The 15,546-nt window shown below is 31.6% G+C and overlaps 2 protein-coding genes across 7 annotated transcripts; both read right to left on the bottom strand.

The window, feature by feature from the left end:
- Nucleotides 1-2,766: 2,766 nt before the first annotated feature.
- On the bottom strand, nucleotides 2,767-7,611 carry LOC110604028 (PHD finger protein ALFIN-LIKE 4). Of its 2 annotated transcripts, XM_021742057.2 has the most exons (5): nucleotides 7,117-7,609; nucleotides 6,929-6,961; nucleotides 5,691-5,919; nucleotides 4,452-4,587; nucleotides 2,767-3,321 (listed from the first exon to the last, which is right to left on the bottom strand). In XM_021742057.2, the coding sequence occupies exons 1-5, from the start codon at nucleotides 7,211-7,213 to the stop codon at nucleotides 3,061-3,063; spliced, it is 756 nt and encodes a 251-aa protein (XP_021597749.1). In that variant the 5' UTR covers nucleotides 7,214-7,609; the 3' UTR covers nucleotides 2,767-3,060. The 2 variants fall into 2 exon arrangements, with proteins under 2 accessions (XP_021597749.1, XP_021597750.1); XM_021742058.2 differs by lacking the exon at nucleotides 6,929-6,961 and having other exon boundaries at nucleotides 7,117-7,611.
- Nucleotides 7,612-8,894: 1,283 nt separating this feature from the next.
- LOC110604030 (alpha/beta hydrolase domain-containing protein WAV2) lies at nucleotides 8,895-14,612 on the bottom strand. Of its 5 annotated transcripts, none has more exons than XM_021742065.1 (8): nucleotides 14,225-14,607; nucleotides 13,465-13,500; nucleotides 13,249-13,327; nucleotides 13,058-13,112; nucleotides 12,838-12,954; nucleotides 11,916-12,086; nucleotides 11,328-11,571; nucleotides 8,895-9,287 (listed from the first exon to the last, which is right to left on the bottom strand). In XM_021742065.1, the coding sequence occupies exons 1-8, from the start codon at nucleotides 14,460-14,462 to the stop codon at nucleotides 9,268-9,270; spliced, it is 960 nt and encodes a 319-aa protein (XP_021597757.1). In that variant the 5' UTR covers nucleotides 14,463-14,607; the 3' UTR covers nucleotides 8,895-9,267. The 5 variants fall into 5 exon arrangements, with proteins under 5 accessions (XP_021597757.1, XP_021597756.1, XP_021597758.1 ...); XM_021742064.1 differs by having other exon boundaries at nucleotides 8,895-9,187; XM_021742066.1 differs by having other exon boundaries at nucleotides 8,895-9,181.
- Nucleotides 14,613-15,546: the final 934 nt, after the last annotated feature.

The raw sequence follows: 15,546 nt of genomic DNA, 5'->3' as shown, positions 1-15,546 counted from the left end.
GGGTTAGTTGAGGTTGTAATTTTCTACTTTTTGTTTTTTATTTTGTAAAAAAATACCTAATTTATTTTTACTATCTACTAAAAAACATTTTTAATTAAAAAATTAAAAGGGTTTTTTTTACAAATTCTATCAAACAAGTATTTTTTAATTATCATTAATAATTTTAAAATTTTATATCAACCATTAAATTCATTTCTTTTTTTAAATATATATTCATTTAATTAGTTTATAAAATATATTTTTATTTTATTACTATAAGGATTCTTATTTAATTATTTTTATAATATAAAAAACTCATTAATTAATTTATGAATTTTAAAAATATATTAAAACACTCTTAAAATTTTAAAAAATTTTAGTAATTAGTTATTTCTATTAACTATTTTACTAGTTAATTTTTTATTATAATTTTAATTGAAAGTGGAATTAGTAGATTTTTTAGAATTTTAATAATATTTTAATTAGTTATTTCTATTAACTATTTTACTAGTTAATTTTTTATTATAATTTTAATTGAAAATCTAATTCGTAGATTTTTTAAAATTTTAATAATATTTTAATATATTTTTTAAAATCGAATAATTAATTAATAAATTTTATATTCTTTACTAATATACTTTTCACTTATGATACTCTATTATTAAATTATTTTTACAATTAATAAATATTGATTTTTTGTGCATATTAGATAAGGATATATTAAAAAACAAACTAATAAATAACTATTTAAAAAAGGAAAATCACCTATAATTTAAGGCAGATGAAAAAAGAAAATAACCTCCTATTTATGAAATAAAATGAGTAATAAATTTTACTTTTTCATTGCATATATTACATAGAAAATTACTTATAATTTATTGTAAATTAAAAGGAAAAATAAAATTATTTTTATAAAAAAATGTATTTATATATCAAGATGTAAAATGTTATTTTTCTTTTGAGGGCCTTAAAATATAAATACCTAATCCTCATCATTAATTAGCATAATTGAATTATTAATTTAATATCACTCGTATTTTTTTATTTTTAGATATCAAATTCTAATTAATTTTAGAATTATAGATTTAATTTGATGATAAAGACATCGAAATTGAAAAAAAAAATTCTGAATTTAACTCTCTCAATCTTCTGCCCTTCACTTCTGGCGAAAAAAAAAAAATCTGAGCAAAGGAATGGTTTAGACTTCTTGACAATGGCAAGGCAGGAAAAGTAATGTGGTTCTCGTGGTAATGCATGTGATATGACTTTCATATTCTGTAGCAAATGGGAAAGGATGGACTCAACAGTCCAAGTCTTTGCAGATTGGAATAAGGACTTTCTTCTGAAATTACATGGAAATTAAATGCTGAGTGAGCCTTTGGGTCATTTCTTCTTGTGTCTCAGTTTCATTAGAATACTTTCTATGGACTTTGCGCTTGTCAAGCTGAGAAAATTTCCTTTAACAACTCTTCTTTTGTTCTCTTCCAATTCACAGCTCCATAATAATTCATTCCTATAACATTTTGATAAATCCGTTATAAATATTAAAAACTTTCAGATATTTAATCTTTTTTTAAATTTTAAACTAGTTAAGAGACGCTTATTAACTAATTCGTAAATGCTTATTAGCTGATTCTATCTAATAAATGTGAGGCGTTCGGTTTATTTAAATTAGATTATATTGTTCTTTAGGAGAGTTTTACATAATCTAATTCACTAATATAGTGTTATAATAATTGTGCAACGCGCGCTTATTATAATAATCAATAGAATAATAATAAATACTAGTTATAAAAAAATATAAATATCAAGAACAATTAAAAAACTAATAAAATCACATAAATTTCATAATTAATTAAATTGAAATCTTATTTATCTTTTAATTGAAAAATAAAAAACCTTAATTACACGTGTTCATAGCTGAAACACCACAATGAGAATAGCGTTTTCAGCCTGCTAAACTAATTAAGAGTCAAATACAAGTAATTAAAATCAAAATTGAGTATATATTGACATATGAAAATTATTCGTTTGCCTTTCAAATTTAAAACTAAACTCTGTTCGTCAAAGTATGTATACCCATAACATAGTACATAACACAATTCATTTGGGAGTTAGAATTCAGGCATGACTCTACCTCTTATTTTTCTATGAACTTAGTTACTTCAATGATTTTTTTAAGTTTAGAATATAGAGTCTAAATTGGACTTTTCTCTTATTATTCTACGATCCTTGTTAATCCTACCAAGATATCAAAATTCAAATAAATTAATATATTTTAAATAAAATTAAACAATATCTAAATATTTTAAAATATTAAAACTACAAAATATACATATTATCACACTTGTGCATTGCAAATACTGATACCCTATCAAATTGAGGCATTGTAAATACTGATACCCTATCAAATTGAGACATCACTTTAACAACCCTTACTAAATATCAAGTAAACTCTCGCTATTAAATTTGTATCAGATCTAAAAAATTAATTCAAGGAGAGTAAGGTCCAAAATGGAATTCAACCACTCCTCGCACTCAAAATTGGTAATGGACACATTATAAGTTGTCATGGTCATTGATGACTATTTTTCTCTCATTCCAATCTTAAATTTTGACTTTAACTTATAAAGATTCACTTATAAATACTGGGTGCTTAGAAGTTAAACATTTAAAATTATGGGCATTCTTTAAAATGTTGACATGTTTGATAAAAACCAGTTTATAAACACAATTATTATTATTTCAATTAACCTCAGTCCTTAAAAACCTTGCAATTCATTAGACTTGAACAGAAGTAATGGATGCACTTCAATAATTAGTTGAGAATAATTAGATAGTCTGTGTTTAATAGGAAAAATGCTTTCCTACACAGTGGAAATGATAATATCCAAACTAGACATGCTCGACTATGCAAGCTACCAAATGCTAACATACACAAACTAACAAGTTCCAAAGACATTTTACCTAATAATACACGGGGCCAATATAGCACCACGTAGAAAATCTGACTAACTGAATAGTTTGATGACATGAACACGAGGGAAGCACGGTGGTGAGGGCTGAACAAACCTACAAACATCAAGGCCGTGCTCTCTTGTTGCTACAAGATGGGCATTTGTATTGCTTAATGTGCTCGGCCCTGGCTGGAGTTATCTTCACGCACTTGCCATGGAACCACTTTTCGCATATGTCGCAACAAATCCAGAACTCATCTGCAGCATAGTTTTCTCTACATGCCCCACACAATGTATCCCCATGCTCTTCCTCATCATCTTCTTCCAGTCCTTCATCATCATCCCTTGGCTGCCCCTTTGAATATTTGCCAGATTCAGATCCACGCTGTTTTCATGTTACAAAATTAGTATTAGCTTTCGACACGACGATGAATGATTTTCTCATCAAGGACCTGTTTGGCATTGAGTTTCAAGGGGGGAAATGCTTTCCCAAAAAAAAAAAAAAGTTGTTGGAAAAAAAGTTTACAAAAAGATGTAAAAAATATATGTAAGAAATGTTTTTCTTTCACCAACAATTCCAACAACAATGCCAAACCAACCATAAAAATTACAGAACACCATATTTGAAAGCAGTAAAAAACATGCACGTTTGTTGCAATGATTAGAATGACAAAAGTCCCCCATATTTTAAGTTGTCCAAAACATCTTCATAACTTGTAAAAGCAAATTGTTGCCTTCCACAGCCAAAATTTCTTCAAATAATGTCGACTTCAAGTAGCATGAAATTACATTTTTTCCAAAATTCCAAATATAGATGTTAATGACATTAATTTTCATGTTAACTGTTAGCATGGAAATTCACCTAGCACAGCTACCGCACAAATAAATAAAAAGCCTTCCAAATGACATCAGAATTGAAGTCCTAGGTCAAATAGTGTATTACTGAACTATGAGACTTGAGCAGGATAGTAATTGAAGGGTTCTAAGAAACTTCCTAAACATTAGTCACTTTCAATCCTGAACCCATGATACTGTAATACACACCAAGACTACACATGAAAACAATTGACTGCTCCAGACCATCCCATAAACCCCACTGCACTCCTCCCCCCACCCAAAAGACGACATTTTGTTCTACTTCTGCCCCTGCTGCTAGCACTCGCCATTATAGTTGCAATTTATAATGACAAAGCCTAAATAACCTGGAAAGAGGAGATGCACTCACCTGAAACTAAATTATATAACCCCATACACATATCAAATAAAGCTGAAGAAAAAGGGATACAAAAATATAATGGAAATTTATCAGAGTAAAATGTCACATTGAGTTATTGATGAAGGATCAAGTTATCAAATCAGAGCCCAAGAGCCAAGTCTTAAAATTTTAACTGATCCACTGAACAGAGTCTAAGGACCAGGACACCTATGTAAATTTGGCACTTATAAACATGACAAAAGATGGTTGATATTCCAGATCCATTTAACTAGCCAAATGACAAAAGAGATAGATTTTACCCCTTTTGAGCTCGACTTGGACTTGTTACTGCTATGATTTGAGACTGATGACTTCTCCTTCACCTGCTTCTTTGCAGTTCCCGTCACAACCTCAAATATTGTTGGAAGATCATTTATCATAGTGAAAAGACGTTTCCTGTGTCAGAACATCCATTTTATTTTCTGGGAAATCAAGCTTATAAAATATAACTCCTTTAGACAATCAGCTAATATAAATTATAAGAAAACCCACAAGTGGTATGCTCTACAGTAATAACCCAAATTTAAGCACTAAGAGGGGAATATCTTCCAGCAGAATTTGCGGAGTTAAATGAATTTATTTTTAGGGAAAGTATAATAAGTACCTTATAATTTGGGCCATATCCAATTACGGTCCCATGGTTTAGGTTTGACAAATCGGTTCCTTGTAGTTCAATCTGTTAGCAAAGAAGGTCCAATCACCCTAACACCATTAACGGCTGCTGATATGGAGATATTTTTCTGCCCACCACATTAGCACCATTAACGGTTGTTAGGGTCTCTTCTCTAGACCTTCTGTGCTAACGGACTAAACCTTGAGAATTGAGAAAATAGCTCATCAAAAGCCAAAACCTAAACCACAGGATATCAACTACAAATGAAGAAGAAAACAAACTAGGTCATCAGCAAAAAGCTCATAAGCACTGCCTGAATGCACATATCTTAGTTAATATCCATGCTTCAACAAGAAGTATTGTCTTCAGAAGAGATTTGCTGAGGCATAATAAACATGTAATGAATAATATTTCAATCAAGGATGACTTATTTGCTCAAACAACAGGACTTGCAAACAAATTAAAATTGAAATCCAGCTTAAATCTTGAAGGATTTGAATAAAATTTAGATATTTTAGAGAAAGAATTTTTCCAAATGCTTATTTTAAGCTTCATAATTTCATGCTCAACCTAACAGGCCTAGTGATCCTAATTGGAATAAACGAACAGCTAATTATAATAAACTACATACCTGCTCCTTTTCCTTGAAACTGCCATATAGGCTTATACATTATGCAAGGAATATGATTATATGAAGCAGTCATTAAATTTCTCAATAAATAACATTTGATATCACTAAAATCCCAAAAAAAAAGGATAAGCAAGTATTAAAAATCAAGTAATGCACTAATTGCAGATACTTTCATTGTTTGACAAAAATTTGCAACCTTAAAATAATTTTTACAGTTGAAATACAAAGATTGAAAGAGGTAGGAAAAAAGGGTACCTGTCAGCTTTATCAAAACCAAATCTAGCACCAAAATAGAAAGCCACAGCAAGTAACCATGCATCACTGTGAACAGCAACTAGAGAAAGCCAATCTTTCTCCTGCATTCCATCTCTGGCAAAGTTAATACCTAGTGCAGGCTCAGGGAGCTCTGGAGGCACTTCTTCAGCAGGTAAATTGACTTCCCACTGCTCATTAGGGAATCCATACAGGCAAAGATTCTCCTTCTCTGCACAGGTGTACAAGCTTATGTTAGGCATAAAAAATTTAGTGTTTGGAATAATTTCCAATTTCACCAAGAATAAATATCAAGTATTTTACACGAGGACAAAAAAATGGTAATGCAAACAACATGTCCCTAAAACATATATGCTGCTGCAAGTGTCAGCCTGTCAGGGAGTATTTTATCTCAGAGATGCCAAAAACTATTGCACAGTGGATAAAGAAAGAAAAAAAGCTTCACTAGTTATCACTGGATTTGCTAACAAAATAACACTGATGATCGATGTTCTCTAAGGAATTAAGAGGAAAGAATTAAGAGCATTGACTTTTTACTCTTCTAGTTGCAACTTCAATTTATTGTCAATAGAAATTCAGTTTGTTGTCTCCAGACAAGAAGCAAAGGAAACAAGCTAGATTGCATTTAAAAAAATTATATTATAAAAGCAAATGGCTAATATTTTATATCGGAGTTACAAATCACTTGAAGAAACATTGTACAAGTAGAATCAGGAAAAGTCACAAAACTGTTGCAAGTTTAAGCTGAGACTTGGTATACCAGAACCATATAAATTCTTGGTAAAAGAAGATGAATTTACCAGAACAATCACCAAATATCAATATATCTGAGAGATGAGATTTGTATGTTCAAGTATGTTCTTATAAATAGTTGTAAGAGCTCCAAAGAGAAAAGTAAGAGTGCAAATAACTAGTAAGACAGTTTTCTACCACATTTCTACTTCAAGGCACCCACGTAATAATTAAAAATAAATTCCAAAACTGCTACTCCTAGAAGGGAAATCAAAACTAAGCCACGTATATAATCTGAAGCTTCAAGTTGAAACTTCATAAATTCAATGAAAATTGAATAAAGCAACACCTGGGAGTTTCCATACACATATAAGCTAAGCATTGACCACCCAAAAAAAAATCAATTTGAAAACATGTGGGATAGTATAACAGCAAGGAAACAAAACTCTAAAGCCCTTAAACAAATGTACAAACATAAGAACCCTAACCAGGATTACACAGTTGATAGAACTCTTCCACATCTGCCAAAAAAAAGTATACTCATTAGAAACAGAAACTTCATAATGCTAAGAAAAATGAAAAAACAAAAGAAAACAGCAAAACCCCAACACCCAACTAGGAAAAGAGAAGAAAGAAAGCTAAAATTCAATTAAGAGAACACGAGCAAGTAAGAGACCAGTGGTGAGGGCCTTGATCATTCCAGCTCTACGGCCTTTAAAATCCCTGAAAACCTCTTCTACTGTTCGTGGGTTGTACTGTGCCCCACCCTCCATGTCCGTAACTCAAAGATAAATTTCGTTTACAGAGAGAGAATAAAGAAAAGAAAATGGAGACAGAAGAAAAGAGACCAGAAGTGTGTGTGAGAGAGAGAGAGAGGATAAGAAGGAAAATCTACAGTTTGAAAGGGGCAACTACGGAGATATCGCAGCCTATAGAACCAAAAACATCAACAGGCAATTCAGTCATGGCAGCAGAATGAGAAATTTGGTGGATAATTTTTCAGTTTTTATTTTTTCTTTTATACAAGAAGAGGGAAATTGCAAACAAAAGGTCGAGACCAGACCAGACCCAAACAGATTATTGCTTGACCTCCCGGCTTAGCATTTATTCACTCACGGTCACTGGCTCCACACACCAAATTCTTCTCCTTTCTTTTTCAAGTGTGTTTTTTTTTTTTTTTTTTTTTCAACTCAAGTTAAGAAATTAAGGGAAAAAAATAAAGTCCGACACTTATGCCACGTGGCATCATCATATGGCTAGAGATTTGCTACGTTGATGGATAGATTTTGGGAGTCGGAAAGAGTGGAGATGATGTAGTATAGTGTAGTGCAGGGTACTGTAGTGTATGCCTTTCTGCCTTTTCGGCTCAATGAGTATTTCGAGCGTGATGATCATGAAATGAGTTGTGGTGGGTGAAGATCACACACCTGATCTGCACGTGGCATGAGGATGAAGCCGCAATTGGGTGCATCGACAGGAGCAAATAGTCTACTAGTGACATGCATCCACGAAGAGGGTGCGCAGGAATATTAACGTGCGCACTCATGGCTTGCCTTTTTAGCTCTGTGGAAAATGGATGCTCAGCCTCCGCGACAGCAAGCGCCTTCCCGTTTTGAAACATCGATTATGTTATGGACCAAAGGGAGTATAGTGGGACTTTGTTATTCACGGCTGGCTAGGCATTTATATAGCATTCCAAACTAGGAATGTTTTCCCATCATGACCATTTTGCCATTCATAAAATACGCTTATTCTTGCTGTGCTGGCAGCAAATTCTTAGACACCATGAATGGTTTTTCTTTTTTTTTTCAAAGGATGAATGGGTTTTTGGTCAGGGAAAAACAAAAAGGGCAAAATGGTATTTTTCCACTGATGCAATTAGAAATGGAATATGCCTCTCTTGTTTTTCTTTCTTTTTTTTATTAGATAGAGATTAAAAAAAAAAAAAAAAAAAGCAGTTCTAACATCACAGTAGACAGACTAAATAGTTTAGTTTTTCAAATTTTTTCATTTTATCAGTAACATATTTTCTTAAAAATATACTTGTTGAAATCCCAACCTCTGGGGCCCAACAGTGACTGACCATTCATCATCATCTACCCGTGCATTCTCAGGTCTCTGGTGAGTGGTGAAACATTATCAAATGCGACTGTAGGGTTATATAATAGACACACCAGGTGGAAACCTAAATTTTAGAGTGATATCCATTAATTGTAAAAATAAGTTTTTGCAGTTCACCCAAAACTTTTAATTTAGTATCAAAATTAGCCATCATTTCAAAAAAAGATATATGTATTTTTTTTCGAAATTTTAATGATTAAATAATAATTTCATATAATTAGCATTATAAAACGCCAAAAATCGTCTAATTTGATTCTGCATGAAAATTTTTCAAGAACATTGAGCCCTATATCAAAGTTAGGGGCAAAAAATGGAATTTAATCCCTCGAACAATTGAAACAAAATTAAAAAGGCCTAATTGAAATTGTTTATTAAGATACAAACAGTCCATACATCAATTATATACTTCAAATTTCAGATTTTTTTTATTCGTACAATGGGAACAGGTCAGAATCGACTAACGAAGATGTATGTCAAAGAGTTTTGCAGCATACCAAAAGCTTTCACATTTTCCTGGCATCTGCTGAAGCTTCTAGAACCAACAAAAAATGTTAGAGAAAAACCAGACGTACTGGACGGATCTCAGCCAGCAGATATTCTTCACATAGAGCTTTTAATTGCTGCAGCTTCAAAAACACAAGGCACAAATACTTTGAGGACCTGTCGTGAGCCAGTTTATAACATCTAAATATTCTACATAAAGAAGTCACCACCACCCCTCAAACTCTGGAAGCACAAAAATAAAGAAGTCATTAACAAAATGAAGAAGCAATATAAGCTGCCTAGAATTTGAGCACAAGGGATCGAAAATTCCTGAATTACAATTTTATACCTAGAAAATAGCAAAGTCTTGATAGCTCTCACCAAAAAATGTTTGCGTGGTAAGTGATAAATGCCAGTGCTTCGGTATCCATGTTTTGGAATTTGGCCGTTGTCCAATAGTTTTCAAAAATTATATTATTGAACTTGTTTGTTTTTGTTGCTTGATGTGTTAAGAAGTGGCTTTTACTTGTCTCCTCAACTTGTTCCCCACATATACAAATTTTTTAATGTTGCACAACCATCCAAAAAGGAAGAAACAACATGGATATCAAACAAGCCCACACTGTGGCTGAAACCAAAACATGCTTTTTTTTTGCCTAGTTGAGTTTATGCTTTTTGGTAGAAGACATCTGCTTTAGGGAATAACCTTTTCCAGCTTGTGGCTGTTTTCACGCCATCCGACCAACAATTTTATGGTTTCTTAATGGTGAGTCCCACAGCAAAGAAACAGCCTTCCAAATCACCAAAATAGCTTGTCTCTTGGTTTTGCATGTCAATTTATAATCACCTAGTCTATTAACAAAGAAAATCCCTTTGACCATTTTGTTTTGCTAAGTTGCTAGGAGAGACAAAATGCTCACTGTACTTTGAGTCTGATCTTAATGGTTTCGTCTCCTTGGCCAAACCCAGGTCATGCAAAAGCACCAACAAAAAATTAAGCACCAACAGAAAATTAACTCAGATAAGAGAGGACTATGAGAAACCACCCAAATGAGGAGCCCAACCAAGTAATAATTATTATGTTGGATTGGTGTGGATATCTAATCTATATAGTTTTTTTTGTTGGTTAACTAACAAATAACCATCTAACATTCAATTATACATCTTAATTCTAACTTTACCTTCTCTTTCTAAATTTTTGTAGTTGGTTTCAATATAATATTAACTAGATTTTTTTTGTATTTCTATTATTATTAGGAATGTAATATCTCAATTCAATTATTTTTATTTTTATATTTTAATTTCTGAAAAAATAAAATTAGCCCTATCTTTGCGCTTGCACTATATTTTGCAGACATGTTATTTTATTTTTTTGCAATTATTTCAGATGTAATAATTTTTTAATTTCTGTAAAATTAAAATTAGTCACATTTCTGAAAAAAAATTTAAAATAATATACATAAATTATTTTTTTTTAATTTCTGCAAAATTAGAATTAGTCATATTTTTGAAAAAAATTTAAATTAATATGTAGAAATTATTTTAATTTTTTAATTGGTGCAAAAGTAGTCACGTTTCTAAAAAAATAGTTAAAATAATGTGCAAAATATATTTTATTTTTTAATTTCTACAAAATTAAAATTAGTCACATTTCTAAAAATAATTAAAATAATATGCAGAAATTATTTTAATCTTTTAATTTCTGAAAGATTAAAATTAAAGTTATAATTTTTATTTTGAAGTTAACCTTTTTTAGTTTACAAGATTTAAAAGTGTATAATTTATAAAATTAATTAGATGTTTTTTTGCTTCTTTATTATTTGAAATAAAATATCTAAATTTAATTATTTTAATTTTATTTAATTTTTATAATATTTTTTAATTTATACTTTTCAGTTGTGTTTTTATCATATTAGCAAATTTGCAGTTGAGACCCGAATGATTTTTTATTGTAACATTAATTGTAATAATTATTTTAATAGTTGATGGGGTATGTGGATAGTAGATGGTTTGAATGGTTAACCGATAAATAGGATATATAGATTAGATAGAGTTTGGTTACAAAATCAAATAACTATCTATTGTGATGAATGAACATGGTTTGATCCAAATTTGATCCAAACCAGCCATTGAACACCTCTAATAATTATACTATAGGAAAATGTCATTCATCTCCCTATTGTTACTTCTTCACATTACTATCATATTACGTGCATCATATTCCATTTTCGATTCCTTTTCCAAGAGAAGGTTTCAGTAAATTTTCCGAAGCAAAAGGAATACCTTGGTCAGTGTTGTATGACTCATGTTCCTTCTTCTCTGAAACATGCTTTTCAAGAAACTGCTGAATAGTTCTCCAATAATGATCACCACCGGCCAGCCAGGTGTCCATGTGCATGCCAGTAGGAAATTCCACAAAGATGCATTCCTTGTTATGAGCAGCTGCTTTAGCATACAGCAATGCCATATGGGATGGGGGTACCATTTCATCTTGTAATCCAGAGAGAAAAAGGATCGGCTGCCTAATCTGCAGTTGAAAAGGTCAATTTTATGAGCTATGCACGGAAAACGCTAATAGCCCAACAGTACAGAACAGAGGGGGAAAAAATAGAGGAAGCGTCATCATGTTCTATTTATCATTTTCAGAATTCAGAAATGAAATTTGGGAAATAGCTATTTAAGCATCAGAAAGAGTGTTGAATTAACACATGGGTTCTGAGTAAAGTTCACCAAGAGGCAAGAGGGTATGGAGGTTAACTATCTGCATGTGTAAATGCACAGCATAGCTTCCACTCATTTAGAGAGACTGAAGGCAACAAATTGAAAAATGCTTGGGAATGGATAGCAGGAGTTTCTGACATGTAGACTCACCTGGCTTACAACATCAATAGTGCTCCATGGAGACCGTACTAGAAAATTAAGAATTTTAGGACCATTTGAATGAGTACTTCGACTTCCAATAAACCACTTTAAGAAAGGCAATAGAACTCCAGCCATGTCCAAAATGGACGTAAAAGTATTTTCCAGAATCAGTCCAGCAACCTGCCAAGCAGAAAAAGGTCAACAGATAAAGCCAAAATGGCTTAGTACAATTTCAGGTAGCTTGATGACCTTGAAACTTGAAACTAGAAACACATAAATGCTAACAATAACATAGGTAAGTAACTGGAATGAGAACATGATTGCAACAGAAGGCAAGAATTTAAATCAATTGGAAGGATCTCCAGCAGAGAGTTTTGTCACGATAAGAAGTTTTTGATAGCAAATAAAATCAAGAAGACTGGTAGAAACATATGGGGAATGGGGATGGAAAACCCCATTGTGCCCTGACATTGAACCTGTCCCTCCTCGTGAATGGTAATGTGATGGGAACAAGAATAAGCCTCCCCCACCCTGCCCCAATCCATGCATCGGCTTTAGTTTTAAAATAAAAGTATATTTTTTACATTATAACTTTTAAGTTATATAAATATGAACAGTAAAATTTTCTTAAGAACATGCCATGTATTAATTATTTTTCTCTCAACTACAACCTAATAAAACATGAAACTTAATATGAACCTATATAATATATGAATTATATACTAACTTGTGATAACATATAAAAATATTGTTTAGTTATCACTTAAAAATGAAAATAAATATAAAATAAACCGGAAAACCCATTGCAAAATCCAAGCCACCTCATTGCCATTCCTAGAAACATGCAACCAAGTGATTGCATGAATCATGTTTCCATATTGCGTCCCTTCTAAATCTCAGAGCAAAACAATAGGAGCAAAATGTAAAATACCTTATCGGGGTTGTTCGTTGTCAGCAGAGCCCCAACTGCACCCCCAAGTGACCTCCCGAACACAACTATTCTAGACGTGTCAATGTCAGTCCTCTGAGAAAGATGATCTAGTGCAGCCTACAAAAGAAAGAAGCCATAACACATGCCAATTAAGAACATAGCCAGAACCCAAACAACAGTTGTTGGAAGTTAAAGACCAAGATCCAAAAGAAATGCACACCTGAGAGTCCTTTGTGATTCCTTGTTGAGAAGGATATCCATCGCTTGCTCCATAACTGTTAAGACACAAAAGCAATTGGAGCTTTGTATTTACTCGGCTTGATGAGCAGAAAGCAGAACAAATGCATCGATTTGCATCCAGAATATACTAAATATTGAGAAAATTTTGATGCACAACTAAAAAATGCATACCCTCGGTATGAAAGCATGAACACATTGCACTGCAGCCTCTGTATCATTATGCGAATCATTTCAAGACGGTGAGCAATATCTGCAGAATACTAATTAAGGCTGCTAGGAGAGGTCTGAAACAACCATATATACAAATAAAACCACCAATTGGAAAACACATTTTAAACTAAACATACTGCAGATCACCCATATGGTAAAAATGAAAATAAAGGATACTTCCAGCATTCTCCTGGAAAAACAAGATGGTTGGACCTGCAAACCAATGGCATTACCATTAAGCTATGGGAAACAGGAATCCAAGAAAAAAAACAAATTTGCTAAAGAAAAAGGAACCATAAAACCCGAAATTTCCAGAAGAAAAAACCAATTAGAAGAGCACCTTTCAGCATCAATTTTATGGAAGGAAAAACATCCTAGATAATATTCAATCATACTAGTTTACTTCCTGGAAAGACTTCCACATCAGAATCATGGGCTCATGTGTGTGCAAAAGTTCAACTGAAACCAAATCAGACAAACATCAAAAGAGTTGTGCAAAAGATCCGTCATGCCAATACAATTATAACAGACATTCAGCAAAGAAAATCCACCACGGATCAATTCCAATCTAATTCTGATCTTGTCTACTTTCCTAAATTTTAGCTAAAAAGAAGCTTGATAGCGCTGCATTATCCATTCGCACTTGGATTAGTCGTGCCACTAACAGCAACAGTAATAGTTAACCAAAACGAAAAATCCAAATCTTATTTTCGCTAATTACAATCAAGTAGATTTGAGGTCCATGAAACACAAATTACACACAGAACAGTGAATGTAACATAACTAGTTAATTAAAACATTGTGATTCCATTTCGAATTGTCCAGAACACAGCTCAGACCTAAAAGTTGGTCCGAAAGCAAACCCTAACTCAGTGAACAAAAACCAATAACAACAAATTCTATCAATAGATTAACAATTGAATAAAGAAATGGTAACCTCGGCATTCAGGAAAGAGCTTAATGAACCAAGCGTGGAGGCGAACGCCATCGGAAGATCTGAGCCAGACGTCCTCATAAGTGAGTCGGAGGCGAGCGGGCGTTATAGGGTAGGACTTGGTGAGACCGGGCAAGACCGGCACATAGACTAACCTCTCTTGAAAGGCCACGAGCAGCGCCATCCCTGCCACCACTATGCCGCCCACTCCGTACAGCAAGGCACTGACGTACGACACCATATTTTGGGGAATTGTCTGGATCTTTTACTCGTGATTTGATTTTGATTTGACGCTTTAGCTAACACCAACAATAGCTGCTGCCTGCGGGCGCTGGTGGTGCCTCTGTGCCTGTGAGCTGAGAGACTCGTTTGCTAGCTGCGAAAGAAAAGTAGTAATTTTATGGGAAACGTAAAACCAATGGGAGGAATGTGGGGTCCCTCGTTAAGAAGGTGGGCCTCGTCTCTGCCCGTTGAGGTAAATTTTTGTTGAATACTGCTAATAGAGAATTGTTTTATTATTTATTTTAAAAAGGAGAATTTACTTATTATGTATTATAATTCATGTATATTTAAAAAAAAGTTCATTAATTTTAAAAATAATTGCATAATATGAATTAATAAAAATTTATTTGTTTTAATTATAATATTTATATTAACAATATAAAAATAGTATTTTAAATTAAAATAATGAAAACATCAATATTGTTATTTTTTTAAAATTGCTTTGATTTGAAGAAGTTGCTATTTTTATTTTAAAATGATAATTCACATTTATTAAAATATAAAGTTCATTAGTTTTAAAATAATTGTGAAATATGAATCATTTAATTTTAATAAAGTAATATCAATAGAAACTATATAAATATCAGCAAAAGTTTTTTTTATTATATTAATAATAATATAATGAGTGTATTTTATTATTTAAAAATATTATATTTTAAAAAAAAATATTATATTTTTAAAAAAAATATTATTTAATTTTTATATTATATAAAAACTCATTAATTAATATTTTTAATTTTAAAAATATATTAAAATATTTTTATCATTTTAAAAAATTTATTAATTAATCACCTTATTAAATTTAAATATTAAATTTAAAAAAAATTATCGGTTAATTCTTTAATTTTATAAAATTTATTAATTATTTTCTTATATCAAAATCATTTTAACTTTTTTATATTAATATTTAATAGTTAAAATTATAAAAATAATTAATTAATTAATTTTTTAAAATATTAGAAATATTTTAATATATTTTTTACAACTAATTAATTTTTTTTGTAACATAGAGAACCGATAGATATTTTGAAAATATGATACTT

Source organism: Manihot esculenta, chromosome 16 (assembly GCF_001659605.2).
Source record: "Manihot esculenta cultivar AM560-2 chromosome 16, M.esculenta_v8, whole genome shotgun sequence".
NCBI lineage: Eukaryota > Viridiplantae > Streptophyta > Magnoliopsida > Malpighiales > Euphorbiaceae > Manihot > Manihot esculenta.
This window is presented reverse-complemented; position numbering and strand designations above follow the sequence as displayed.

What these genes read in the sequence shown, in the direction of transcription:
- LOC110604028 (XM_021742057.2), bottom strand. Translation starts at nt 7,213, where the DNA reads ATGGAGGGTGGGGCACAGTACAACCCACGAACAGTAGAAGAGGTTTTC. An exon ending in CTATCAACTGTGTAATCCTG is followed by an intron (nt 5,920 to 6,928) that starts GTTAGGGTTCTT and finishes ACACCTGTGCAG; the next exon opens with AGAAGGAGAATCTTTGCCTG. An exon ending in GGTTTTGATAAAGCTGACAG is followed by an intron (nt 4,588 to 5,690) that starts GTACCCTTTTTT and finishes GTTCTGACACAG; the next exon opens with GAAACGTCTTTTCACTATGA.
- LOC110604030 (XM_043952037.1), bottom strand. Translation starts at nt 14,462, where the DNA reads ATGGTGTCGTACGTCAGTGCCTTGCTGTACGGAGTGGGCGGCATAGTG. An exon ending in TTTCCAGGAGAATGCTGGAA is followed by an intron (nt 13,328 to 13,464) that starts GTATCCTTTATT and finishes AGTATTCTGCAG; the next exon opens with ATATTGCTCACCGTCTTGAA. An exon ending in CTATTGATGTTGTAAGCCAG is followed by an intron (nt 11,572 to 11,915) that starts GTGAGTCTACAT and finishes TTTCAACTGCAG; the next exon opens with ATTAGGCAGCCGATCCTTTT.